The sequence below is a fragment of the Adiantum capillus-veneris genome, chromosome 15 (genome assembly GCF_014529385.1).
Source record: "Adiantum capillus-veneris isolate H3 chromosome 15, ASM1452938v2, whole genome shotgun sequence".
NCBI lineage: Eukaryota > Viridiplantae > Streptophyta > Polypodiopsida > Polypodiales > Pteridaceae > Adiantum > Adiantum capillus-veneris.
The window spans coordinates 58,236,200-58,264,186 of NC_140945.1; the positions used below are offsets into that span (position 1 = coordinate 58,236,200).

The window sequence follows — 27,987 nt, forward strand, 5'->3', positions numbered from 1 at the left end:
ATGCTTTTTGTTGCTCTCTCCACCCAAGCACTCTTGTTATGCTCATTAGGAATCTATTCTAATGAAATGCTCACTATGTTCATGTTATTTTCCGCTACATACAAGTTACTAGGTCATTAAATGCTACACCCGTGGCCTACCTCTCAACCTCCCAGCCCTAAACCCCCCGCATCTCAATAGAAGGATTTACCTAAGAAGAAATTTGAGGCTCAATTGAAGCCAGAAGAGAAAGAAAAGGCCAAAAGATGCACCTATGAAGACCTCCTCAAACCTGTCATCTGAGGATGCGTCTGAGGTTGTATATGGCACCTCTATCTCACCATGGGCTGCAAAGGACAAAGAGAAGGGTGCAGTGTCATAATAATCAATATCTAATTCTCCTAAATGATTTTCTCATGGTAAACTGATCATTTAATATCGGGAAGTGCTAGAATATTGGTTAAGCTAGCAGACCGGCCACAGTAGGGATCCAAAGGAGGTAAAATAGGGATCCAAAGGGGGGGGGCATCTGCAAAAGATCCATGTGAAACAATGGGCTAAAAAGACCCTAAGGTTCAGCCCATTAAGACTTCCAAAATGCTAAGGTTCCAAAATTCAAAGGTTGTGTCCAAAGGATTAAAGCTTAGGATGAATTGGATGGTTTGTGTGCTCTCCAAAGTCAACACACATCCCTACACATGAAGGGGCGAGCCCTAAAGCTAGGGGATGAGAGAGGAAGCCACACACACACACACACAATCCCCCTTTACACAAAGGGAATGAAGGACACATGTCAGATGCCTAAGCTAGTTGCTCCCAAAATGTGCTCAATTCCTATTGGATGACCCTTGAAGTGGACCAATGAGAATTAGGTTAGAGTAGATTTAGCCTAATTGATTTTAAAACACTTAATAAAAAGAACCAATGAAAATCAAGTCTCCTGGATGATTATTGGACAGCGTGAGAAGGGGTCCAATAGGAATTGAGCAGCCCAATGGGCTACTTAATTCCTATTGGTCAGAATGGGGAAAGGTCCAATGGGGATTTAATTCACTTAAATCAATTAAGTTTAATTTATTAAGCTCTCACAAAAGTGGAAAGGGGGACACATGTCAGAAGGCTATCACTTATGCTGCTTAATAGCCATTGGCTGAGCTTGGCATTGTCCAATAGGGAGCCTACAAGAGCAAATAGCAAGGGGGCTCGCCCAAGAGAGAGAGGGGGCTGATTTTTGCAAGGCATTATCACACACACACTCACACAATCTCATGTGTGAAGAAAGAGAAGACTATCTCTTCCCAAGCTTTAATGGAGAGTTCATCACCTACTCCAAGCTTGTGAGATAGAAGCCTACATCGACACACTCTTGGCTTGTGGATGCAAATCCAACCAAGAGCCAAGCTTCAATGCCTGCTCATCTCCTCTACCAAGCTAATTACTAAGCTAAAGCTATGCTAATATGAGTGATTATGTGAGGAGATGTACATCTTTCTCGTAAGATACTCCTTCTTCCTCTCAATCTACTCTCATACCCTGCTAGCTCTCACCATCTTTGAAGGTGTGTGAGGTCTTGGGTCTGAGAACGGGGATAATTAAAGTTGTGTTTGCTAAGTGTTTTGCTTAGTGCATGAAGCTTTCATCTTCATTGCACTAGCTAGTCTTGAAGGAACACAAAGAATTGTATTGTACAATGTCTCTCTTGATGGGAGAAACCATAATACAAAGCCTTTTGGAGGGGGGACTGCCTCCATGAAAATCCGGTCCTCAACTATTGTCAATAGCTTAATTTCTCTCTCTTTTGAAAGTATTGTTGATGCTATCTAACTAGGTGTTATGCTTTTTGTTGCTCTCTCCACCCAAGCACTCTTGTAATTCTCATTAGGAATCTATTGTAATGAAATGCCCACTATGTTCATGCTAATTTCTGCTACACACAAGTTATTAGGACATTAAATGTTACATTGGTATCAGAGCACAAGGTTTCTCTTTTCTTCCTCAAGAAGGGAGGTCCTCAAGCTAGCTATAAATGGTTGGTATTATTAATTGCTTGTGAGTAAGTAGAATAGGGATTTTTCAGCCTTGCAGTGCGCATGCCTTCGTGCAGTTAACGGGGCATCACCGTCGAGAGCTATGGTCTTAATAGTGGAGTCCTACGGGGCTTGCCTACGGCTTAACCACTATTGAGCTATTAGAAGCTTGACAGGAGCCGGTGCTGTTTTGGTGTCGAAAGACCCTCTCTTCTATTCCTTGCAATTAATGGTATTCGAGCCGTGGGTACAGTAGCTCGAGTGCTTTTTCTAAAGGGGTAAAGAGGAGTAGCAACTAGGGCTTGAAGTGCCTAAGTACACCTAAAAAGTTTACACCTAAAAGTTGTTAGAATGGCTGACAATAGTAAAGAGAGTGAAATTAATGTTGATAACTTTGATTTTGCTCATGAGCAAGCTACTAATGATGCTTCAATGCTTGTTAACTATCTTGGCTCTAGGCTTCAACAAGCCATGGGCAATCCATCGCTCCAAAGTGAAGTGCAACGGCAGCTCCGTGCTCGCGGGATTCTCCAAGCTCATCACCATGACGAGAGAACACCTAGGAATCCTCCTTGTGAGACTACCAAAAGAGGTCTCTCTCCGATTCAGGAAGAAGAAGAGAATCCGTATGAAGGGCTCAAGAATTTACTTCTTGATGATGCATCTCCTTCCCGAAGGAGAACTCAAGAGCCTCCACCAAAGGAACGAGAAATAAGTGAGTCTCCCGCCACCTTGGTGGAGATGGCTCCACGAAGACGGCGGGCTAAACGCTCTCCATCACCACCAAAGTGGAGAAGACCATCACACTCTTCTCCACGCCATAATTCAAAGAGGGATGATAAAAAGCAAGAGAAGAAAAAGGCGAGAAAGAGGACACCCTCTTCTCCATCTTCTTCATCCTCTTCCTCTTATGAAAGCTATGGTGAAGACGACGAAGATCAAGACAAGAAAAAGGCGAGAAAGAGGTCACCCTCTTCTCCACCTTCTTCAAATTCTTCACCTTCTGAAGAAAGTGATGGTGCAACCTTTGAACCATCAAAAAGAAAAGGCCATAGGAAATCCTATGCCGCATGGAAGAGGTCGTCCAAGCTGAAGAAATTCAAAGAGGGAGGGAAGAGCATCTCTTTCCTTACCTATGATGGCACCTTTGGTGCTACGGACAAAGTCTTGGCCTTTATCCAACAATTCGATGCGGCGTTTGGAGATGAGGGCTTCACGGAGTCCTCTAAGCTACGCCATGTAGCTATGCACTTTCAAAAGTCCGCCAGACAATGGTGGTCTAGCCTACGAGCCAATGGTGAAGCTCCACGAACATGGAAAGCTTTAAGAGCTTCCATTATGAAGCAGTTTTTGGCCACCGATGCCAAAGACAAAGTACTCACCGAATGGCGAAGCTTAAATCTCTCTCCCAATGAATCCATCCACAAATATGTAGACAAGTTTTGGGACCTACAACTCAAAGCCACTGTCTTTAAAAAGTTGGATTTTGGAGAACAAAAGCAACAATTTTGTGCGGGCTTAACCGAAGAAATGGCAGAGTATGTCAACTCCCAAAGGCCACGTACCATATTGGCGGTAATACACCATACTATGGTGGCCTCACGAATCAATTTCCAACGGGGGCTAAAAGAAATAATAAGCCCACGGAAAACAAGGGTTCCAATGAGCCTAAGGGGAAGGACAATGTCCAAAAGTCTCATAAGGGCAACTCCAACAAAGCTAAAGAGAAGGGAGTTTACAAAGGTAAGAAAAAACTCTATCTTGAAGAGCTTGAGCGTTATCGCAAGGATAACCGGTGTTTCAAGTGCGGCGAACAAGGGCATGCGTACCGCGCTTGTCCCCAAAAGAACAACCGCCAAGATCCTCCTAGAGCTTCCTTGGTTGAAATCCAAGAGGAGGAGACTCACCAAACTCATCACAAAGGATCTCCTCTATGCCATGCTTGGGGAAAGGTAAGAGAACATGATGCTTTTATTCTCTTTGACCCTGGTTCTACTCACAATTTTATATCTATAGAGTTGGCTACCAAGCTAGGCATACAATCCTACGAGATGGGAGATATCCTACCGGCAGACAGTGCCTTCAAGGGGCAAGAAGCTTCAGTCACTCCCTTAATCAGGAAATTGAGGCTTCATGTCCAAGTCTATGTGGACAAAGAGGACTTCTTTATCTCTCCTCTCAAGCATGAGGATGTAATCCTAGGGGCACCATGGTTTGACCGCCTGGCTGCCGATGTTAAATTTCCTGAAAGGAGAATCTCCTTTAAGTTCAGGGAAAAAGACATGTATATAGATGCTAAGGAAATGGGTAACACTATTCCCATTGTACATACACCAGCTTTCAACAAGTCAATAAAGAGCTCTATTTCCGTGTACATGATTTTTGTTAAAGATTCTCAAAATGAACCTAATGCTTTAGCAAAAGAAAATAAAAGCAACCAAAAGGAATTAGAGTTATCCAATTTTCTCAAGGGGTTTCAAGATGTTTTCATTGACGACATCCCTTGTGAGCTACCTCCTAAACGAGGTAATGATGACCATGCAATTGAACTTCTTCCAGGAAGTTCACCGCCTAACAAACCTCCTTATAGAGTTTCACAAGCTCAACAAGAGGAGATTATGCGGCAAGTGCATGAGTTAGTTGAGAAGGGCATGGTTAGGCCTAGCTCATCTCCATTTTGCTCACCTGCGCTATTAGTGCAAAAGAAAGACGGCACATATCGTATGTGTGTCGACTATAGAGCACTAAATAGGATCACTATCAAGAATAGGTTTCCCGTTCCACGGGTAGAAGACCTATTTGATAAGCTACAAGGATCGACCTACTTCAGTAGGATTGACCTAAAAAGTGGCTATCATCAAATAAGGATAGTTGATCAAGACATTGTAAAGACCGCATTTCGCACCACATTTGGTCTTTATGAATACGTTGTCATGCCTTTTGGCTTGACCAATGCACCAGCAACATTCAACCGCTTGATGGAGAAGCTGTTCAGGCCTCATCGAACCTTCACTGGAGTGTTCTTTGATGATATTATCATCTACTCTAATTCATTAGACGAACACAAGCAACACCTCCAGGTAATATTTCAAGTTTTGAGAGAGAATAAACTTTATGTTAATCGAAAGAAAAGTGAATTTTTCTTGCAAGAGATTCAGTATTTAGGTCACATTATCTCTCAAGATGGCATCCAAATGGATCCATCAAAGTTAGAGGTAATAAAAGGATGGCCTAAACCAAGGAATCTTCATGAACTAAGAAGCTTTATAGGTATGTGTGCATACTATAGATGCTTCATAGAAAAGTTCTCACAAATTGCGGGACCATTATATGACCTAACAAAGAAAAGCGTTAGGTATACATGGTCTGCTAAGGAGAACAATGCTTTCGAAAAGCTTATCTCTCAACCTGTGCTTACACTACCGGATCTCTCAAAACCATTTGAGGTCCAATGTGATGCTTGTGGTGATTGCCTTGGAGTTGTTTTGCTCCAAGAAGGGCATGCCATAGGCTATGAGAGTCAAAGGCTCGACCCTGTTGAGCAAGCTCTAGGCATATATGAAAAGGAACTCCTTGAAGTTCTACATGCCTTAGACTCATGGAAGCACTATTTATTGGGGACTCCTTTCATTCTACGAACTGATCACCAAAGTCTTAAGTACTTCATGACGTAGACCAAGCTCTCTGACAAACAAATGAGGTGGGCAAATTTCCTTTCGCAATTTCATTTTCATATTGCTCACATTGCTAAAAAGCATAATCAAGTGGCTGATGCACTCTCAAGACGACCGAGAGTGAACGCGGTTTCCATAGCAACTCACAATGATCTATCTTCAATGATAGATGAGTATGCTATTGATCCCGATTTTAGAGATGTGATTTCAGCCCTTGCATTAGGGAAGAAAGAAGAACCATTTACTTTACAAGATGGTTATCTTCTCTATGGCAATAGACTATGCGTTACTAACTCACTACGTGAGAAAGTAATGTATGAATCTCATGCTCCACCGTATGCGGGGCATAGAGGGATTCAGTCTACCTTAAAGGGAATTGAAACATATTTCTATTGGCCTACCATGAAAGTGAACATACAAGAGTATGTTTCTAAATGTGTGGTTTGCCAAAAGACAAAATTTGATAGAGGGAAGCAACTTGGATTGCTTCAACCCTTGCCAATCCCTAATTCACCATGGGAGAGCATATCCATGGATTTATCTTCTCTACACCATAGTCGAGGACGACTATGATTTCAAGAGAGAGGTAATGTCATAATAATCAATATCTAATTCTCCTAAATGATTTTCTCATGTTAAACTGATCATTTAATATGGGGAAGTGCCAGGGGAGAAAAAGCTAGAATATTGGTTAAGCTAGCAGACCGGCCACAGTAGGGATCCAAAGGAGGGAAAATAGGGATCCAAAGGGGGGGGCATCTGCAAAAGAGCCATGTGCAACAATGGGCTAAAAAGACCCTAAGGTTCAGCCCATTAAGACTTCCAAAATGCTAAGGTTCCAAAATTCAAAAGTTGTGTCCAAAGGGTTAAAGCTTAGGATGAATTGGGTGGTTTGTGTGCTCTCCAAAGTCAACACACATCCCTACACATGAGGGGGTGAGCCCTAAAGCTAGGGGATGAGAGAGGAAGCCACACACACACACACAATCCCCCTTTACACAAAGGGAATGAAGGACACATGTCAGATGCCTAAGCTAGTTGCTCCCAAAATGTGCTCAATTCCTATTGGATGACCCTTGAAGTGGACCAATGAGAATTAGGCTAGAGTAGATTTAGCCTAATTGATTTTAAAACACTTAATAAAAAGAACCAATGAAAATCAAGTCTCCTGGATGATTATTGGACAGCCTGAGAAGGGGTCCAATAGAAATTGAGCAGCCCAATGGGCTACTTAATTCCTATTGGTCAGAATGGGGAAAGGTCCAATGGGGATTTAATTCACTTAAATCAATTAAGTTTAATAAATTAAGCTCTCACAAAAGGGGAAAGGGGGACACATGTCAGAAGGCTATCACTTATGTTGCTTAATAGCCATTGGCTGAGCTTGGCATTGTCCAATAGGGAGCCTGCAAGAGCAAATAGCAAGGGGGCTCGCCCAAGAGAGAGAGGGGGCTGTTTTTTGTAAGGCATTATCACACACACACACTCACACAATCTCATGTGTGAAGAAAGAGAAGACTATCTCTTCCCAAGCTTTAATGGATAGCTCATCACCTACTCCAAGCTTGTGAGATAGAAGCCTACATCGACACACTCTTGGCTTGTGGATGCAAATCCAACCAAGAGCCAAGCTTCAATGCCTACTCATCTCCTCTACCAAGCTAATTACTAAGCTAAAGCTATGCTAATATGAGTGATTATGTGAGGAGATGTACATCTTTCTCGTAAGATACTCCTTCTTCCTCTCAATCTACTCTCATACCCTGCTAGCTCTCACCATCTTCGAAGGTGTGTGAGGTCTTGGGTCTGAGAACGGGGATAATTAAAGTTGTGTTTGCTAAGTGTTTTGCTTAGTGCATGAAGCTTTCATCTTCATTGCACTAGCTATTCTTGAAGGAACACAAAGAATTGTATTGTACAATGTCTCTCTTGATGGGAGAAATCATAATACAAAGCCTTTTGGAGGGGGGACTGGCTCCATGCAAATCCAGTCCTCAAATGTTGTCAATAGATTAATTTCTCTCTCTTTTGAAAGTATTGTTGATGCTATCTAACTAGGTGTTATGCTTTTTGTTGCTCTCTCCACCCAAGCACTCTTGTAATTCTCATTAAGAATCTATTCTAATGAAATGGCCACTATGTTCATGCTAATTTCCGTTACACACAAGTTATTAGGCCATTAAATGTTACATGAAGAAAAGCTCAGGGACCAAGATACACAGAGAAGACCACCAAAAATGTAGTCACCACAACCTGGAGTACTAGGATCGGTACAGCCTTCACCCGTGCACAATGGAGACCTTTGGCCAGCCCTTGGAGACCTCCTCTAGTAGGTGTCTTGCTAAGTATGGGACACCAGGTTCCACTATCAGGCCCACTCCCCAAACCATCGGCAAGAAACATGGTAGCAGCTAATGAAGAAGATATGAGAGGTGCTCATCGGATAATACAAAGAATTAGAATGGGATCTCTCACACTAGCAGAGGAAAACAACATGCTCCAAACAAGGGAGGGGAATATGCAAGAAGAACATGACAACCTCACAAGAACTCTCTAGGTAACAAGTCAAAGAGTTGAGGTGGCAGAGCAAGAGCTTGATTCTCTCACTAAAACAATGAGAAATACTGAGAGAGAAAGAGACACCCTTACACTGTAGATGGTAGAGGTCTCAAGAGAGATAAAGAGTCTGCATGATGAGAAAGACAAGATAGAAGACAAACTAGAAGCGGCCAAGTATGAGGTAGTAGAGCTAAAGGACAATTTAGCGCTCCAAGAACTCACCATCCAAAGGCTTAGAGCAACCCCAAGGGCTGCAAGAGCAAGCGTGGGAGAAGATAACCAGGTTGTGCAAGCCCTTGGAAGCACAAATTGTAGCACTCCAAAAAGAACTAAAGCTAGAGCAAGGACAAAGAGTGCACATGGCAAAAGGATCTTTAGCAACCGAAGAAAGATTGAAAGCTCAACATTAGGAACTCCAGAATGAGAATGATGAGCTAAAGAAGCAACTAGAGATTATGCAAGAGCTACAAGCAGAAGAGGCTACAAGAAGAGATGAGCTTACACGACAACAACTACTAAAGTTGCAGCAAGAAGTAGAGGAAGCAAGGTCACAAGAGACGGAGCCAGGGCCTAGTGACCTGGGCATCAATGCACAAAATGAGCCCGTTGAAGTCCCCAAAGGTGTAGAAGATCCACAACACCCAGAGGAGCAGGTACACATGCAAGAAGAGAAGGAACAAACCTTAATGACGGAGGAGGAGACACGCCTCCAAACTGTGATTGAACATGCCACAATAGAATACCATAAGGCAGCCTTGGAGTGGGAAAAGCGGATGATCGACTCAGTTGGAGTCCAAGGGCTGGCCTCAGTTGTGCTTAGGTAAGAGTGGATGCAGCCATCACTCCCCTACCCTCTCCTAAAGTACGAAGTCCTCACAAACAATAAAGAAAAGAATTGAAGCTCAAGGAACAAAGCCACTGGGGATGTCAAAGACCCAGAAGCTACAAAGAAGATCGTGGACTCCCAACCAAAATGGAGAAAAGGGTGGCTTCTCAAATACCCTACATTTCTGAAGTACATGGTGGAAGCCCCCAAAAACATAAGGGATGAACCTTTGTTTTGTCCAGTACCTTGAGTACGCTCCTGGGCAAACCATGTGAGGCTTTTGAATCAGCATCCTACCTGGCTAAATTACCCATCAATGCCACCACCCAAGGAGGGAGAGAGAAGAAGTATCTCTTATATGGCAAAAACCCTAAAGGGCACCATTAACATTTTCATTGGCTCCCCTGACTTGACGTGTGTGATGATTAGAAAAATTTGCAAGACCCTCCTAGCTTGCCTCGAAGTGTTCACATCATCGAAAGCCATAGACTCAAGTCTATTGTCAACGGGCGACACCGTCACCAAAATGATCTACGATCTGTCAAAGCAGCCATCCCTGGAGGTGTTACATTTGTTCTATCTAAGACTAATTTTTTTGCCAAGCTACCACATGTATGCTTTTGAAGAAGCATTCTACACAAGATACTTCACTTACGACAACAAGATTTTTGGCCCAACGGTAAGCATCAGCAACATAAGATATGAGTCATATCTAAAGTTGTTGAAGCTACCAGGCTTCCATTGAGCAAGGGATCTGCTTGAAGACCCAACAAAGACAAAGACCCTTTGGACGACATGGACATGGAGGAGGGGAGTGTTGACGGCTAAACACTAGAAAGCCCATTTTTGTATAATTTACTTTGACTGACTCCATGGGAATTATTTTTTGAGACTCAATTAAGTTTCCAGATTATAATATACTAAACATGCGGATTAGCTGAACCCATAGTAGAAAGTAGGAGGTAATTTTGATAAGTTAAAACCTCCAAGGCTGAGGTGTAAAAGCCAATTTTTATAACTCTAAGGGAAACTTTTGAATTAATAATCTTTTGAGCTCAACTAAGCATGCCGTGACTGTGTGTTTTGTGTGAGAGTGAGTGAGGTCTTGTTCTATTCTCTATGTGCACTACGGAAGCTATATTGCAAAGGTGACTACACCATCGTGTTAGCAACGGCGAGAGCTACGCTTCAACACCAAGCTTGCACGATTCCCGTCTCTTTGCGAAGAGCTCTCTCATGATCTTTGAAGTGAGTTTTCTCTCTAATCGTGCATCTGTTTGGTGATTTCTATATATCATTGTGTTCACGGCGAGTCGAACTACACTTTACGCCTAAACACATTGAGAATCGGTGACCTGTAATTTTTTACCTATCTTCATACGCATTTTTGCACCAAGTGTTTCCAGGTAGTAATTTGGTTTAGAGACTTTAGGGTAGCTTCCTCTAGGTGTTAGAGGCTACTCCTTGAGTTTCTTGATGATTCGACAACAGTAGGTCATGTTTTGGAGAGCGTAGCCATCGTAGGTAAGGTAGTGGTTGTGCATACATAGTGTGCTTTGAGTTGATTTTTTTTGGTAGTGATGGTCTTTAGAAGGTCAAGTAGGTGATTGACACCCATCTATTTGTTTCCATGTGCCTACGCGTCAAGCTCAATCCTTGGTTGACATCTTGTTTGTTGGCCTAGTTCTCGCTTTGCTAGCAACTGCGAGCAGTGTATCTGCCCAACAACAACTATGCATACCTCCAAGGTTCTTTATACTTTGAAGTTGTGCTTTCATCTTATGTTTGTGCACGAGGTGTGCAAGCTAGGCATGGAGGTGATTTCACAAAGGATGTGGTGTCCATTTGGGATTAAGATTTTGACAAGGAGGTTAGAGGGGCCACAATGGATAATGGTCTCTACAAAATCCCTTTAGTGTCTGCCACTCCCATAGGTGATCTATCGCATTACAGGGTTGTCCATTTGAAAATTAATGCTCTTCGTGGTGCTTTTCATGAACAGATGACTGAAGGCTTACAATATGTTGGGAGTAAGCATGGAAAATGTGTTACTTGCATTTGTGTGAAGAAGCAACATAGAGAGGCTATTAAGAAGCACTCTACATGTGGAGCTACTACAGGTTTGGAGTTGGCTCACACCGACCTTTGTGGACCTATGCAGAATCCTTCTTTAGGTAGTGCCCTTGTTGGTGGATGATTGGAGCCGCTTTACTTGGGTATATTTTCTACAGCACAAGTCAAAGGAATTTTATCTTTTCAAGAATTGGCGTGCTCTTGTGGAGAAGAAGGGCAATACAAAGCATTCATTCAGCTTTGTGTGGACCATGGCATCAAGCGAAGACTTGCAAATACCAGCTCTATCTTAGAGAATGGATTTGTTGAGCGGAAGAATAGGATAGTGTTTGAGATGGTGCAGACTATGCTTGAGCATCAAGAATTTCCAAAGTCTTTATGGGCGGAGGTGGTTGCGAGACGGTAATTCACACTATAAACCATATTCGTTTTCAGGGAAAACTCCACTTGAGGATTTAGGTAGAAATTGTGATGTCTCTCACTTTCGGATATTTGGGAGTGATGCATACGTCCATGTACCAAAGGAGCAAAGGGGAAAGTTTAACCCAAGTCCAAAAGAATGTTCTTTGTCGGCTACATTAGTTTTTTTGAGGGATATTGACTCTATAGACTATGATCCATTGAAGAAGGACGTTGTACTCAGTCATGGTGTGGTCTTCAAGAGCATATTCCTTCAAAGGGGGCTTCCACTTCCAAGTCTTCCGCAACAACCTTTGATTTTCCGATACTTGGAGATCTCGACGAAGATGTTCCTCTTCAGGTCGATGAACCCTCTTCCCGTATTCCTATCCCTCATGCTATGGAGGAGATTGCACCCATTCCATAAGTTGCAGGTGACAATGGTGCTCAACATTGTGTAGAGCTAGAGCTAAATGTACCAGTAGCTCCCCTTGCGGACACCTTGCGAGATGTAATTGATTTATATTTTCCACCATATTGGCATGATGTTGGTATGATGCGGCATTGTCAGTGACTTTGAATTAGTGAGGCAAATGGGACTTTTATTACATGTGAACTATGCTTTGATGCCTAAAGTGATCAAGGACAAAGACCCTCTATTAGTTGAGGAGGCACTTTCACAAACAAAGTGGAAGTTGGCCATGTAGAAAGATCTTGATTCAATCAAGATCTTTCAATCAAGAAGAATAACACTTGGGACTTGGTTCTGCGGCCTGCCAAGCGAAAGGTGCTTGGTTTTAAATGTGTCTACAAGACCAAGTACAAATTTGATGGTTCTTTGGATAAGCACAAGGCACCACTCGTTGCCAAGGGCTTCGCTTAGAGAAATCGTGTGGACTATGACAACACCTTTGCATTGACTACAAGTATGGTGACCATTCAGATATTTTTTTCCTTTGTTGTCATTTTTGCATGTCCCATTTTTTAGATGAATGTCGTCTTGGCTTTTCTCAATGGTGACTCAGAGGAGGAATTGTATGTGGAGAAACCTCTAGGGCTCTTGGATCCAGATTTCAGTGACATGATTTTTAGGTTGTGGAAGTCTCTCTATGGCTTGAAGACTGTAGTACTATGTAGGCCTTGGCTAAGACGTTTGAGATAACAGATCTTAGGTTGCTTCATTAATTTTTGGATTGGAGGTATGGCAGACATGGGGGACATCTTTCTCTCTTAGCAGCGCTATTTCCAAGAGTCGTTGGAAGCTTTTGGTATTACCGAGTGTAAACCTATCTCATCTCAATCACAACTTGTCACAGCATGAACCCTCACATGTAGTAGATGCTACAAAGTATCAAAAGCTGGCTAGTTCTCTTATTTATGTAAACAATGAACACCCCATTTGTTGTCAGTCTCTCGGTGCGACTTCTCAGCTTTTTCATGTAGAAACCCACCAAGTCACATATGGAGCAGGCTCTTTGGACTCTTTGGTATTTAAAGGCAACCAAGTCATTAGGCATTCACTATGTGGCTAGAGGTTTGTACTCCAAGATCATTCTTTGAAGATGGAATGATTCAGATAAGGGTGGAGATCCAGATAGACAACGATCGACTACATCTTACATCTTTTCTTTGGCTCAGGAGCAGTTTCATGGAGCAGTAAGAAATAGCCTAGAGTTGTCTTATCATCCACAAAGGTGGAGTATAGAGTTGTTTGTGGTACTACTTGCGAGTAAGTGTGGTTAGAGAGGAAGATTAACTTGCCACAACAGACAACCATGATCTACTCCGATAACCAGAGTTGTATAGCCATTGCAAGGAACCCAATTTTTCATGACTAGACCAAGCATATAGAGATACGATACCATTATGTTTGTGAGAAGTCCAAGGATGGCTCTATTTGACTAGAGTATGTTCCAAAGTCTAACAATTCTACTAATATCTTCACGAAACCTCTTCCACAAGTGAAATTATCCTCCCATGCCAACTCCCTTGGACTTGTTTCCGATCCAGGAGCTGAGAGGGGTTGTTAAAGTTTTGGATTCTTGTCCCAAGGGCTATTTTTTGGCTGTGTCCGAACATACCTGAGTCTACATATCTCGATAGTGCACTCTACGACAGTGGTGCTCACCTAGTAGGTTGGCGTGAGGCGAGACCCTTGTTTCTAGGGTTTCTTAGGGTTAGAGTCTCTTGCGTTTTATACTTTCCCTTTAAAATTGTGAGGAGTGTATCACTTCAATGACTTTGGACTTTTTACTAGTTCTGGCATACATTAGGGTTGTGAGTTTTTTTTAGGATGAGTCGGGTATTTCTATGCCTTCCCTATGTAGGGAGGCCTCCCCCTTGTATTTATGCATATCAGTGTGAGAAGAGCTTCCAAAGTTTGGGCCATACTCTCTCTCTCTCTCTCTCTCTCTCTCTCTCTCTCTCTCTCTCTCTCTCTCTCTCTCTCTCTCTCTCCATTTGCCAGTGATCTCATGTTCTCTCTCTAGCACTAGCTTTCCCCTTCGGGCAGACTCCCTGCTTGCATACTTTGCACTTGCAAATTGTTCTTGTGCCCGTTTGGTGGGCGATACACAGTAGGAGGTCGATTTTGAGGAGATTTGTCGTGACAGATTCGAGATCCATTGACTACCTGGTCTCGAATGGTTGCAAACAAGATCAACACTGATTCACCCTTTTCTATTGCACCTTTGATGTGTTGCACATAGTAAGACCACCCGTGCATGTCATTTAGATGCATGTTCATGTTAGTATTCAAAGAGAGGAAGCCTAAAATATAGGTTGTCAAAGAAAAACCACAGTTATGAGTCAAGGGGGAAGTGCAAAGTCCCCGGATCAAGATAGAAGACACAAGTTCCAGGGTTGCAGATGACTATTTGAAGTAGCAAAAGAAGAGGAGAGATGCTCCAAATGGCCACAATCTAGCTATGTTGTGTACCCCAAATATTTGGAGAGTGTTGTACTCACCATGTCAAATGTTTGGATTGGTGTAAAGGGACAAAAGAGGTTTGGTCTATCACTAAAGGAACCTAAGGCATCTATTCCGGTTGATCAAATGAGGAGTAAAGAGATGAGGAGAGTGCAAAGATGTAATCTTTGATGGGGATGCTAAAGAGTCGAGTAGTTGTGAGCATGGGAACTTGTGCCAATGTGGATATAGTAACGGTGAGGTCAAAGAGATTGAGGATGAAGCAGTGATGTGGAAAGTCCCAAGAGCCTTGCATAAAAGGATGCAATCTCGTCCCCAAAGGGTTGGTCTAATGTTAAGGCTTTGGCCTCTCAACCTATGGGTTGTGGGTTCAAATCCCCCGTTGGGTCACACTCTAGAGGGACACCTTGTGCGCACCTGGTGTTCACGTTGCTAGGGTTGTTGCCCTTGGACATTCGAGTGCATCCTCCCCTTGTGGTGGGTTGAGGAGAAAGTTCCTAGCTGGTTGCTACAAGTTCTCTCCGTCGTTCCTAACACGTGGTGCATCAATTAGGTGGCCATGGTGATGCCTACACGTGGCTCTTGCCCGATGGTACACGGCTCTTGTGCGACCATGTAACATGGCTAATATTTGGAAGGGATAAGCACCTCCCCCTGTGGGCCCTCTGGTGTGTCTTTAAAAAAGGATGCATTCTCAATGCAAGTAGGAGGTGAATTGTTTTTTCAAGTCTACATTCTCTCTCTCTCTCTCTCTCTCTCTCTCTCTCTCTCTCTCTCTCTCTCTCTCTGTGTGTGTGTGTGTGTGTGTGTGTGTGTGTGTGTGTGTGTGTGTGTGTGTGTGTGTGTGTGTGTGTGTGTGTGTGTGTGTGTGTGTGTGTGTACACACACATAGCTGCACTACCAAAAATAGGGGGAAAGAAGGGAAAGAGAGGAGAAAAGCGCAAGGGTTAGTAACTTAACCTGAAGGAAAAAAAGCAATAGAAAACTTTTAGGTCTCCTCAAGCACCACACTCCTCACTCGACCCACCCTAGATGATCTTGATTGTGTAACACAATCTTTTGTGTCTCCATCAAATGCTTTGAGACGGTGACAAAATTCAAGTTATCAAAGACCCTCTATTCTCTATAGTAGAGTGAGAAAACCACCTCCAAGAAGCCTTGTTGTTGAGGTACATAATGTTTCTAGCTTCTTAGTTTTCACCCTTGCCCCCACCAGCATCGCCTTCCTTTGTGCCTAATCCCACTTCCAACACACCCACCCCGTCCCTCATAGTCACATCCATTGTTACTATCACCATTGCACGTATCATGGTATTTTACCAAAACCCTTTCAAGTTTTACCACCTCCACCCCACCTCTATCTCCACCCCCAACCCCACCTCCACCTCAATTGCCACTATTGTTATTTCACATCCTATGACAACCATACACATTCACCCTCATCATCTTGCTTCAAAGCATCCATAGATCTCTCAGTCGGGGAGTCCCTACAGCAATATAGAAAAGACTCTAGCCTATGTGAGCATGGATTTGAGGAAGTTTACTATACCTATTAGATGATTTCAACATTGGTGCAATCCTCGGATAGGCAAAATGGCTACTATTTAAGCTAACCCTTTGTGGAAGGAGGGGAGGGGACTTGATGTTGGGGGGGACATTTGAGACTTGAATACAAGAATCATAGAATTGATCTTTGAGGTCAATTGAGAATGATCCTATGCACTGTATGGGAAAGGGAAGTAAAACCGGTAAAATATACAAGAAAATAGTATAAAAAACCTACATTGCTCCTATGACTTTTCCCTTTCTCTTCACATTCCTAAGACAATGGTGGCTCTATTTTGTTACATCAAGTAAATACAACATGGAATCTCTTTCATTCATAGACCTTGATGGCAAACAAGAGATTTGTTTAGAAGTTAGAAGACGTACATCACGGTGAGGTAGACTTGCTATTTAATTAACTTTTTGAGCAACATATGTTGGAAGGTCAAACTACTAGTGTGACAACCGTATTGGCATACTAGGAGCCTTTTAGCACCCCATATAAAACTAGCAAGTAAAGTGAGGCAATCATGAGGTCAGGGAGAACATAGAGGGGCCCATAGAAAAGGGAATGGATCAATGCAATTTGGAAAAGGTGTCTAGATCGAAGAACCTAATTTCTACTTTTATTTTTTTGAACCATAGGAACTGATTAGAAAGAGGAAGAGGAATAAGGGTATGCAAAAAATCCTCCATGGTAGGGAAGGAGGAGAGCCTAAGTTTACAAAGTTGTGCATGAGTTTCAAACTGAATTGCTTGCTCTGTAGTAAACGAGCCATGAGCACCAGCTACACCTCAAGCCTGACCAATCCTTCTAGCGAAAGGAGATCATCTTTTGAGACAAGAAGTTAGGACAATCGACACTTTTGCGTCCGCACAAGTACCCATTGTAGTTAGATAATGAAATGTTCTTACAAATTTTCACATGCTCTTAATGCTCCTAACAATCAACTCATGCATAAAAAACTTTGTTGCACTGACCGACAATTCCTTAATAGCAATCCATGTTTTGAGCATTAATTAGCCTAGATTACATTCGTCTTAGCATGGATACAAAATGTTCACAAAAATTTTATTGTTTGCAATATAAGAGCGGTGCAGCTTATGGGAATACTATCTCCATCAATGACGTGTTCTATAGTAAGGGTGCTCAATTGCACAATGGAAGGAGTTGAAGACATGTTTTTAATGCCATATATTGTACTGTGGTGAATTATGATTAAGATCATTACATGTTTCGAAAAAATTTAATCAGAAAATTATTGCTGCAAAGTTAACCATAGGGTTGCAATCATAAGGTGTCACCAGACAACCACTTTTCCAAAAAGGTAAGGGCTTCTTGAGGCTTGTATTCTGGAACGGTGTGTCCCGATCCCTGCATAATAGAAGAAATCACAAACGGTAGAATGATTGTATGTGTTATTGTTGTTGTTTGATGGTGGTTGAGCCCCAAGTGCATGCACCAGGGGGCGCCCGGGGAAGGGGGGGGGGGGGGGGGGGGGGGGGAATATATCTAATCATTCCTAGGATTAGTAGAGTAATCACTTACCTTGATAGTGATAAAAGTCAAGTTCCTCCCATACATGATTGCATATCTGTTCAAAATTAAAACATCAACTTAAGTTTTAATATTATGGTCACCATGCCCAATACAAAAGCAACCTTTAGTGCGCTTTACACCAGCTAAAACTGCAAAATCTTCCCTTGATTTGAAAGAAAACCAGCACATCCCCTTCCCAAAAAAAAAGGGAAACAGACTAAAAAACACGGGCACGCACGTGTACACACAAATATTTACAGATGCACGTCCATACTGTATAGCCATCGGCCCCACCATGCATCAAAATGACAAAAGAAAAAGACATCCCCACTACCAATATGAGGGCCATTGGGTACAAGCCCACCTTTTTCACCAAACAAACAGAAAAAAAAAACAAGAACCAAGCCAAAGCAACTATTTTCAAACTTATCCACCATACCCAGCAACCTGACCATCGGTAAGCCATGGATGCCAATCCTTGACAACTTCATAGCCCATACTACGGGTCCAAGCTTGGGAGCCAGTGAAAGGCACACACATGTCATGGTCACCACTGAAGGACATGCCAAATACTGCCCATTTTTAGCATCTCTCTCTCTCTCTCTCTCTCTCTCTCTCTCTCTCTCTCTCTCTCTCACACACACACACACACACACATAAAAGTGCTACTTTCCCACTTTTTATGTTCTCTTTCATTGCCCAAAGAAAAACATAGGGTAAAGGTGCCAATTATGAGAGAAAATTTTGGAATCTTGCTTATTGCCCTTTTGTGACATGCTAAAAACGGGTCAAGAAGTGAATCTTGTCAAATAAAAAGTCAAGGTAATTTTTTTGAAAAATCAATGTTGGTATAGTTTTATTCACTTTTTCATGACAAACCCAAAGCAATTTACACATTGCAAAAATGACTAGATTTGCACAATCCCCGCCAAAAAGTACTATTTTTCAATTAAATTCTCTTTTATGACTCCTCTACCCTATATTTACTAGGAATTCAACTGTACTTTAACAATGACCTTGGAGGCTTGGGGAGTTATATAAACAAAGCACATTAGTTACCTGTATATCAAGGCTCGGTAACCCCCATTGAGAAGACCCCTGTGGTAGGGCACCATACTTCCAGCATTGTGATCATAAGATAGATCAGCGCAGACGACCCACGTCCCAATGACACTCACCTACGCCCATTAATCGAGAGCCTCAGAGCAAGAGGATAAAGCTAGTTGTATATACCAAGATGAATCTAGTAATCATAAAATGACCATGAGCCCCCTCATGTAGAGTATTCACTAGATCTCCGAGCCCAATTATGGGTGCAGAAATAGGTACCAATACAAACTCCCCTCCTTGCCACACACACATAAGTATGTAAAAGCCTCCAGGTGCACTTTGATCTGCTTGACTTACTTAGTGGTCTTCACCAAATTAGATAGAAAACTTACACTTCTTTCCATGCCAAAGTTCACTGATCCTCTACACACACTGCCAAGTTGATGATTCTAGTGCTACCAAATGCAAGATCATAGAAGATAAGGAGTATAGCATGAAGAGAAAGCTCACTCACTGGCTGAGCATGTATTGCTTCTCGAACCGCCGGATCATTCAACCATCGGTTTGCAATACTAAAATCCTGCCAAAAAAATGTAAGACATCTCACCTCAATATCTTTGTCCCTCACAGTAGTTATGAAAATTTCAACTTAAGCATGAGACAGAAAGGCTGAGAAAACTAACCAAACAAGGCACAGCAAGCAGCCCAAGTGCAGACCAAGAAGGGATTTTTCCAGCCCGGACAGGTGCCATGAGCGGCCAAGCCCGTCCAAACATTCTTCTTCTGGTGGGAAGCGTACGATTTGTCTCTCCCAAACTCCCAAAACTCTCAGGTAGCCCATGAGCTTTGATAATCCCATCTTGAATTGATACATCATGGTAGCATGGCTCAAGAATGTTATATATATTCAAAGCTGAAATGTCCTGTCCACAAATGGAAGCACCAATGAATTGCAAACGCTGACATGTCCAAGCGTTTAATGCTAGTACAGCCCGATGTTAGTACATGTGAAATGGACGAAGCCCAAGCTAGTAAGACGAGTAACAATGAAAGAAAAAGATAGAAAGAGAGTCCAGAAAAGAGCCTAGGATGCCAAAGTTGAAAGACCTAAATGGCATCTTTGCAGCACATGAGGCTTGAACTTTGGTCCTTACGCCGTTAAACCCTGGGCCTTAGCCCACGGGCCATGTGACAATAGTGGCCTAAAGGACCCAAATTTGATTATCAGTTGGTCAGTCATTGGTCAAACTGACCAGACACCTTACATACTAGTTCAGACGTCCATATGGGATTGGACGGTTCAGGTGCAGGGGTCCATCCATAAGACGTGGAGAACATTGCCCAAAACCCCATGTCGAACAAAAAGTCACACCAAGCACACACATGTTCACAAAAGGTAATGTCGTATGATGAGCTGGGAAACAAGAAATACTTCATTTAGTTCTCCTATTTTAGCGACACAAGCCGAATTTGTGGCATTCCAATAGCTTGAATTGCAGTCTCTCTCAAGCTCCTGTTGCAAAAGAGAAAGTGTGCACTCTTAGAGTTAAATTTAAGAACACCAGTATTAACTGGACCAACTGAGTGAGGGAAGTGTTTAGAACAGTTTTAACATGTACTCACCTCAAACAACTGATCGGAAATGAGGCCCATCCCATGTGCAAATGGTACCAATGCATCACCATCGAAGACCTCATCTGTTACTCCATTACCAACTAAATAACCCTGAAATGCATAACGAGGAACAAATAACAGAAGCTCAATACCTTGCTGAAGCTAGGAGCTCACAGACAAATGCTTGAATCTTGACTACCATTTGTACAGAAACCTCATCAAAAACATTTTATCTTTTGCAGGTTTATATGACAACTACAAAGCTCAATATCTAAAGCTAGGAGTTTACAGACAAACACTTGAATCTTGACTACCATATGCACAACACCTCATCAAAAACCTTTCACCTTCTGCACGCAACATCAGGCACAATTTTACAACTAAAACTGTCAATCTGAACTTGAAAATAGAGCAAGCTGGTGAGGCTGCATGCAACCACATTCAACGATCCTAGGTCAATGCAGCCCTCTAGTTAGTAATGAAAAACCAACCTTCCATATGTGATCAATTTTTTGTTGCAGGTTTAAAACGTAATTTATCATGGTAAATTCCAAATCTTTTTGTGGTAATGTTCATCGGTTCAAGTGGACTACCTTCAAATTAATAATCGGAGTCGTTCCATTTTGTATCCCTATTAAAAAAAAAAGAAGCTTTGCTTGAGTATCAAGTACAGGGATTAATGCTAGTTTAGCAGTCCCCTTGCTGGAGTGTTGGCTTCCATACACTTAATTTAATTTTTTAAAAATAAGAAAGATAAATTAACATCTCTTAAAGGCCACCATGGCCCATCAGGCCAAAATTAGGGACACCCGACGGTGAAATCTCTCATCATAAAGTGTCACAAAAATTGAACCATTATCCTAGCGCCATTGTGCTTCCATTGAGGCTTTTCCAACATCCTAGTGACAGGTCAGGCATCCATTGACAGTTCAGGCTTCCATTGAGGCTTTTCCAACATCCCGTTGTATGATATAGCCCTTTGAGCTTGTTGTTGCAGCTAAGGAGAGTTTTTCAACATCCTAGCGTTTGAGCCGTTTGATTAACTTATAAAAGGATAATTTTTGTCCAAAAAGAGAACCTGCCACTCCATCCCAAAACCTAGAGGTTCATGAGACAAGGTGACTATCCAAAACTTTTGGCTATGGCATAAAGACAAGCCTTGTGTCTGTAGCATATACCACGACTTTGACAAGAGACTGTGTACATCTTTGTGACACTCAGGCACAGGACATGTATATGGTGGCTTCTAGCCTTGTGAGCCAAACCTTGGAGCAGGATTTTTTACTAGTCCCAAAGGAAGCATGGCCGATCTCTGGCTTTTCCTATAACCTATAGGTATTGATGATATGCCCACACGGTATGGTGTTCAGGTGGTGGAGCTCTGGCCTGTACGGCTGACACAGGCTTCCAGAGCCTGGCAGACAATGATCACAGTTGCGTGCACTTAGCTGCCATTGGTAGACAAGATTGTCTATCCTGGTGCCCTGCGGTATTCTGTCGCCAGCTTCCTATTCAAAGACTGCATACCGCTTCATGTGAAGTGCATCTTCAAAGACGGACAGACAAACACACAAACACCCATGTGTGTGCACAGGCAATGACAACAATAGATTCACTACATTATAATCAACCAACACATATAAGAATGAGATAAAAGAATACCCGCAACAATTTCTTGAGTAACAGTTGGGACATAAACACCAGCATAAGACTCCCCTGATACGTAAAAGGAATTTGACTGGTATTCAGGATACTCCTCGAACCACTGCACACGCAAAAAGACAAAATCAACTTCTAAACCACCTATTAGCTAAAGAAGAAGGCAAGTCTTAAACTAACTTTTAGATAACAATCCAACCAAGACAAAAATGAAATAGAAGATACAGAGGACCCACCTATTCAGAAAGTGCTCATCAAAAAGAAGTTTTGAAAAGGACTAAAACCCAAAGAAAAAAAAAACAAAACAAAACGATGGCATTACATAAAGATTTGCAAGAAAAGAGACGAGACAAAACACAAATAAAAGATGACTGACAATCAGGAAAAGCAGGCACATGTAGACCTACAGATCCCTACATGCTTTACCTTTAATAAGAAAGAATGAACATCTTTGGCTGTTTTTAAGTCATCTGTCGAATAGTCTGTGGTGACATTTTGATAAGAAAATCCAACGCCTGCTGGTGATTCGAGGTAAATGATGCTTGCAACCTGGTGGAAAATCACAAACTGCGTGTGAAATATGAGGATATGCCATAAAGATCTCTTTCTGTTAAAGACCTTTGCTCGGTCCACTCCAAAAGCTTGTAATGCACAACTATCACATGTCTAGTGGTTTACTATGAACATAAGTGCTGGAGGTTAAACCCTAACTTTCACCATGTCTGCTTTGATGATCTTGGATCTTGGTCGAGCCTTCTTTTTTCTCTAGACTATGTAGCTCTATCATACACAATTAGAGAATGGGATTATTGATGCAGCGCTGGAATCCGAGCTTGATTTCTCTATCTCTCTATCTGATAGTTCTCCTTCAATATCCTTGATAATGGCTGCTTCATCAAATAATGCTGCAGTTCAGGGAACCTTATGGACAATTGACAAGTTGGAAACGCTTGTAGGTGAGGAGTATTTCACAGGTTAGAAAAGCATAATCCAAACCATATTGAACAATGAAGGCTTGTAAATGCTGGCCTTGTGTGACATTGATAGTTCTCCTTCAATATCCTTGATAATGGCTGCTTCATCAAATAATGCTGCAGCTCAGGGAACCTTATGGACAATTGACAAGTTGGAAACGCTTGTAGGTGAGGAGTATTTCACAGGTTAGAAAAGCATAATCCAAACCATATTGAACAATGAAGGCTTGTAAATGCTGGCCTTGTGTGACATTGGGAAAAGGGTTCAGGCGTCAAAATCCAACTGCAATGAAGCATTCTAAAGAAGACGAACGAATAGAACCGACTCCATGGCAAAGTGTACATCTTAATAAGGATCAAGAGGCATAAGCCATCTTTATCGATCCCTCATCAACCAAGGTGCTTACACAACTCAATTTGAAGCAGACATCAATAGAATTATGGGATGGGTTATGAAATGGCTCATATCAAAACATTGATTCATCTGCAAAAGCAATTTGACAAGCTTCCTTCTACAGAAATTGATCATCCCAACCGTGATAAGAGTGTCGAGTTCCTCCCCATGAAGTTACAAGGTGATGGCAATTGGTTGTCTTTTCTGAAAGAGAGCTCTCTCTCAGTCTATTGCCAAACCTACCATGATCATGGGAGTTGTTTGCAGAGAAGAAAACCTTCATCTGAGTTGTTGGCTTGAAAGTCCATGAAAGAATCATGGTACTCACCAGCCCGCGTCTTCAACGAAGAAACGTATAAGGACCTGCAACATGTACATGATTCTTGGACACTCAAGAACCATCCTTGAGAAACAAATTTATTATCTCTACTAGGCATCCGGTTGGAGCTAGACTCATAATGGCTGCTGTAACTGTGAAGATCAACATTCAAGAAATACCACAAGGGACATCTAGTTAGGGGCCAGTGCATCCAATGTGCGGGTTAACTAGATCTGATCCCCGCTGCTCATGTTTTCTCATTGCTGATCATCATTTCCCAAATTCTCTCCTAATCGGCTGCTACTGACAAGGAGCTTTTTTCCATTACCACCCTTTGCAACTTGCGGCAGATTTGCTGCTCTGTGCTTCACTGGCAGGCCAGTCCTCATGAGGTCTATCCTACAGCCTTATCTCATGTATTTTGCGGATTATGGCCAGTCTTTAGCTAGACCGTGACTAGTGATATGGCATAACAAGTCCTACTTAGTAATAGGGTATGCCCATCTTTCCCCACTATCATCCCGTTTCCCACGTCCCAGCACCATCCCCTTGTTTAAAACCTCTTGTGGAAACAAGATTCCCCTCTAAACCGCATTCCCGTTCCCTGTCCTAGCTGTCAGGACGCGTCACATGATACTATGCAGTCCTATCAAGCTTGTAACCTACCTAACCGAAAGTCAAGTCTTTAATCACAATCTCCACCCTCTCTGGGCCCCGGGATAAAAGAGGCTCCATAGCTGCAAGCCAGGTTTGTGAATCCAAGTGCTGCTCTAAGCTCACCTCAGGAGAATCGCACTAGCACTGCAATGGAAAATCCAAAATGATATGAGAGTCAACCTCAAGGTCTTCAGGCACGAAGGTAATTGTGTATCATTTGTCGTCATTGAATCACATTCCTGTATAGGGGTTTGCAACAATTGGGATCTTCTATCTAACATCAAAACGAGATCAAAACCTAAGCCTGTAAACTCTAGCACCGAAGAAGTAATGGGAATCTACCTAGATGAATCCAGGATAAGCCCAGATTCACCTTTCAAGGAAAGTGCGAAGTATAGACTCGTGGTAGTCCTCCACAAGACAATAGAACCATCAGCTCCATCATGCATAGTATTGACTAAATACTATGACATCCCCGCCTACATCATCACTACCCAATGGTGGGTGTAGAACTAGGTACTAATATATGCACCCGGACACCCACACCACGTCGTCAGTGCCCAATAGCGGGTGTAGAACAAGGTAAAAATATATGCTCCCACACACCCACACCACACACACACATGAGCATACATCAATACAAAGAACTGCATAATGAGAATGAGCCATCTTGCAAAAGAGGACAACCTCGTGAGATCCACCTCTATAGATCTGCCTACAGGGGCAAACACAACATAAAGAAGATTTCTTTCCTAAGAAATGCGGAGTTTGAAACAAAGCAGGTATGTTGAAGGTTACGATTACCAAGAACATTGCTCCCCATGGCTATTCTACCTCAAGAGAATTAAGCTTGAAAACAAAAATAACAGATTAAAACTACAAAACTTCCAAGTTTCACTTTTGAAAAAAAAAACCATGCTTTTCACATTCAAGGGGTCCAATTAACCCCTTTATTCCCATACATGTAGCTATCATCAATAACAATTTACTGCATATTAGATACAGAAGCACTTGTACAAAAGGCCAAAGTGCACACATGGACTTCAAAAGAATAACCAAAGCACAAGTATTGATATCTGACCAAGATTGAAAAACCTTTGTCCAAGAGTAAGGATTGACTGTAAGAATTGGAAGTCCCCCAGAGGTGCTATTCATCTCGAAAGAAAATGGTCCTTGAAAACAACAAGTAAAACAGTGAGCTTAACTCTCACACAAGCATTCAAAGGAATACACGACCCATATACCCTGAAATAAAAAATATTTATGCAATTTAAAAGCTCTATAGGTTATTTTGAATGAGATTGCTCTAATTATTGTCAAGGAGCCTTGCAAGTTAAGTGCTTCTCGCTTGCATATCCTATCTGAATATGCTTAATGACTTGTTGGATCAGTAACATTAGTCTCCAAGCAGTAAAGAATATATACATACGTACATACACATATGCATACTCTTTGATTACTCATGGAAATGCTTTGACTACTCAAAGTAATGTGAGTGTGTGTGAGTGCGTGTGTGCATGTGCACACATACATACACATATATCTGCCAAATCTGCAGCTCCGAGAATAAAAAAGTAGAATCTGTAAAGCAAGATCCACAACCAGTTCATGAACAAATGAGAGAATTCTTGCCACTTTAAGAGCTAGTACGTATCAAGTTTTGGGTGCAACATAAAAGAAAACAGGATGCTGAAAATTCCACATGGCCTCCTTATTATTTTAGATACAGATGGCAAAGAATGATGATTTGAAACTTACCATGCTCATAGATAAAGCCATCAAAACTTGAGCACCCAGGCCCCCCATTCATCCATAAAACGAGCGGATCAGTTGCAGGGCTGTTGGATGATGTGACAAAGTAGTAATAGAGATTGCGTCCAAGCCCTTCATCAATGGCGACGTACCTGTAATCACGAAGAAGAACTTTGAGCATGCAATCATTTTGTTAAGACCGTGGCTACAAACAAAACCTTTAATTTTTCTTCATACAGAACCAGCTTCATAAGTGTGCTTCGCTGAACCAATAGCGGCGTCTTTGCTTGTCTCAAAGAATTTAAATAACATGGAATCTTACTTCCATGATGCATTGAGGGCAATACATGTCCAAAATCTATGCATAATGGCCTTGGCAAAATTATCTTTTATTAGCCGATTTTCAAAAGCCGGAATCAGTTAAAAAAACCCATAGATATCCTAAGCATCATACAAATCAGTTTTGGGGAAGACAGCAACTCTACTGTAAAAAGTGTGTTGCCTTTTCATCACCTGCAATGTCCTAGACTATCAGCACAAAACTAAATGCAAAAAGCAATATGAGTCGCGAGCTTAAAAGGGAAACTAGTGGCTGGGTATTCAGCCAACCAGTTGGCTGCTTAACCATACAAAGTAGATTCAAAACCGCCTCTTGATGGACACGAGAAGGATCTTCAGCTAAGAGAGCGTAAAGAGCGCACATGTGTATCTGGATCATCCTCGGAATTTCTGTTGTATTTGGACCATAGACTCTTCTGCCATGCCATTCGATGATGCACGGGAGGCCCTCAATATATTTGCAACGCTCCATAGATTCTCTAGCTTTGGAAAAAACTTCTCCTTAACATTCTTCTTTCTAAAACGTGCCTTCTCAAACCTAAGAAGCACCCAATCATCTTCCTTTAACTGCAATTCGCGTCGATGCTTGTTTGCCACCTTCTGATGTTGTGCCTGAAAATTCTGCAAAGCCTCCTTCATCTTGGCAAAAGCAGTCTCCATAACGAGAATACCGCACCTCAATATCAGAAAAATTGACATGTAGAAATCAATGGACGGTTGGAATGCTGCAGACACAGAGTAGCTCTATGCTATGAGATCTCAATGCTGAGCTAGTTAGCATGCCTTTCTGGTTGAGAAGCTGGGTGAAGAAAAGTTGAACAAACTCTTCCCACAGGATCAACTAGCTCAACATGATGCAAAATCAGTTCATTCAAATGGCTTACCCAGCGTAATGCTGCGAGGGGAAGGTGCCCGAGAACCCGGGAAGTGACGTGACCAGAGCTTCATCTGGAGCGGCATCGACCAAGAAGAAAAGAGAGAGAAGAGCAGCAATGCCCAATACCATGAGGGCCACAAGCGCACGGGCGCGCACAGATACAATCACAACACTACTACGCGGCCCGCCCCTCTCTCTTCTCCCTCTCCCTCTCTCTCTCTCTGTGTAAGCCACACTAGCTGCCGAGTAGCTCATTGGATTTAAAGCCATCGCGCACTGCTGTGTGGGCGCTACTTGGTAGGCTCAACGTGTGTGTGTGTGTGTGTGGCGTGAGATTTTTACCCAAAAAAAAGTGAGAGCAATTTTTTAAGCATTTGCATCATACAAAGAGTCTCGCAAGCAATTAAGCGGGTTATGCTTTCCCTTAGGTGTTTGGACTTCTTCAAAGCAAGAACTTGCTATTGCCATGGTTTTGCATTATCGACAGGTGTTCGTTGCTCCTTCTCAGCATCCTCGGTTGCTTGCCATGCACGTCAATTGATGCTTTCCTTTGTTCATCCGAGGATGCATGTTGCCTTGAGGACCCATTCACTGCCTCGGAATTGCATAGTGCGTTGTTTGCTTTGGGTCGTTGGCGGTCTCCCGGTTGGGATGGGGAATTCTTCCTCTCCTTTTGGGAAGCTCTTGAACTTCTATTGCTTTTCATGATGAATGCAACATGGCAGTAACAGGATTTGCCACTATCTTGGAAAGAAGGTTTACTTAAATTGCTGCCTAAGCAAGCGCTTTGCGAGCGATTCT

At 42.3% G+C, this 27,987-nt stretch overlaps 1 protein-coding gene across 2 annotated transcripts; it reads right to left on the reverse strand.

The window, feature by feature from the left end:
* Positions 1 to 17,002: 17,002 nt before the first annotated feature.
* LOC147440734 (serine carboxypeptidase 1-like) lies at positions 17,003 to 27,465 on the reverse strand. 2 transcript variants are annotated; one of them, XM_086482571.1, is made up of 14 exons: positions 27,194 to 27,465; positions 25,977 to 26,122; positions 25,314 to 25,390; positions 22,301 to 22,423; positions 21,878 to 21,980; positions 20,809 to 20,846; positions 20,225 to 20,326; positions 20,034 to 20,114; positions 19,285 to 19,524; positions 19,116 to 19,181; positions 18,611 to 18,729; positions 17,991 to 18,104; positions 17,561 to 17,606; positions 17,003 to 17,386 (listed from the first exon to the last, which is right to left on the reverse strand). In XM_086482571.1, the coding sequence occupies exons 1-14, from the start codon at positions 27,454 to 27,456 to the stop codon at positions 17,303 to 17,305; spliced, it is 1,602 nt and encodes a 533-aa protein (XP_086338697.1). In that variant the 5' UTR covers positions 27,457 to 27,465; the 3' UTR covers positions 17,003 to 17,302. The 2 variants fall into 2 exon arrangements, with proteins under 2 accessions (XP_086338697.1, XP_086338698.1); XM_086482572.1 differs by lacking the exon at positions 27,194 to 27,465 and adding an exon at positions 26,672 to 26,921.
* Between the last annotated feature and the right edge of the window lie 522 nt (positions 27,466 to 27,987).

Coding starts and splice junctions, on each gene's coding strand:
- LOC147440734 (XM_086482571.1), bottom strand. CDS start 27,456: ATGGCTTTAAATCCAATGAGCTACTCGGCAGCTAGTGTGGCTTACACA. Junction 18,730..19,115: donor AAGCAATACATGCTCAGCCA/GTGAGTGAGCTT, acceptor TAATGGGCGTAG/GTGAGTGTCATTGGGACGTG. Junction 17,387..17,560: donor TGACTTTTATCACTATCAAG/GTAAGTGATTAC, acceptor TCTATTATGCAG/GGATCGGGACACACCGTTCC.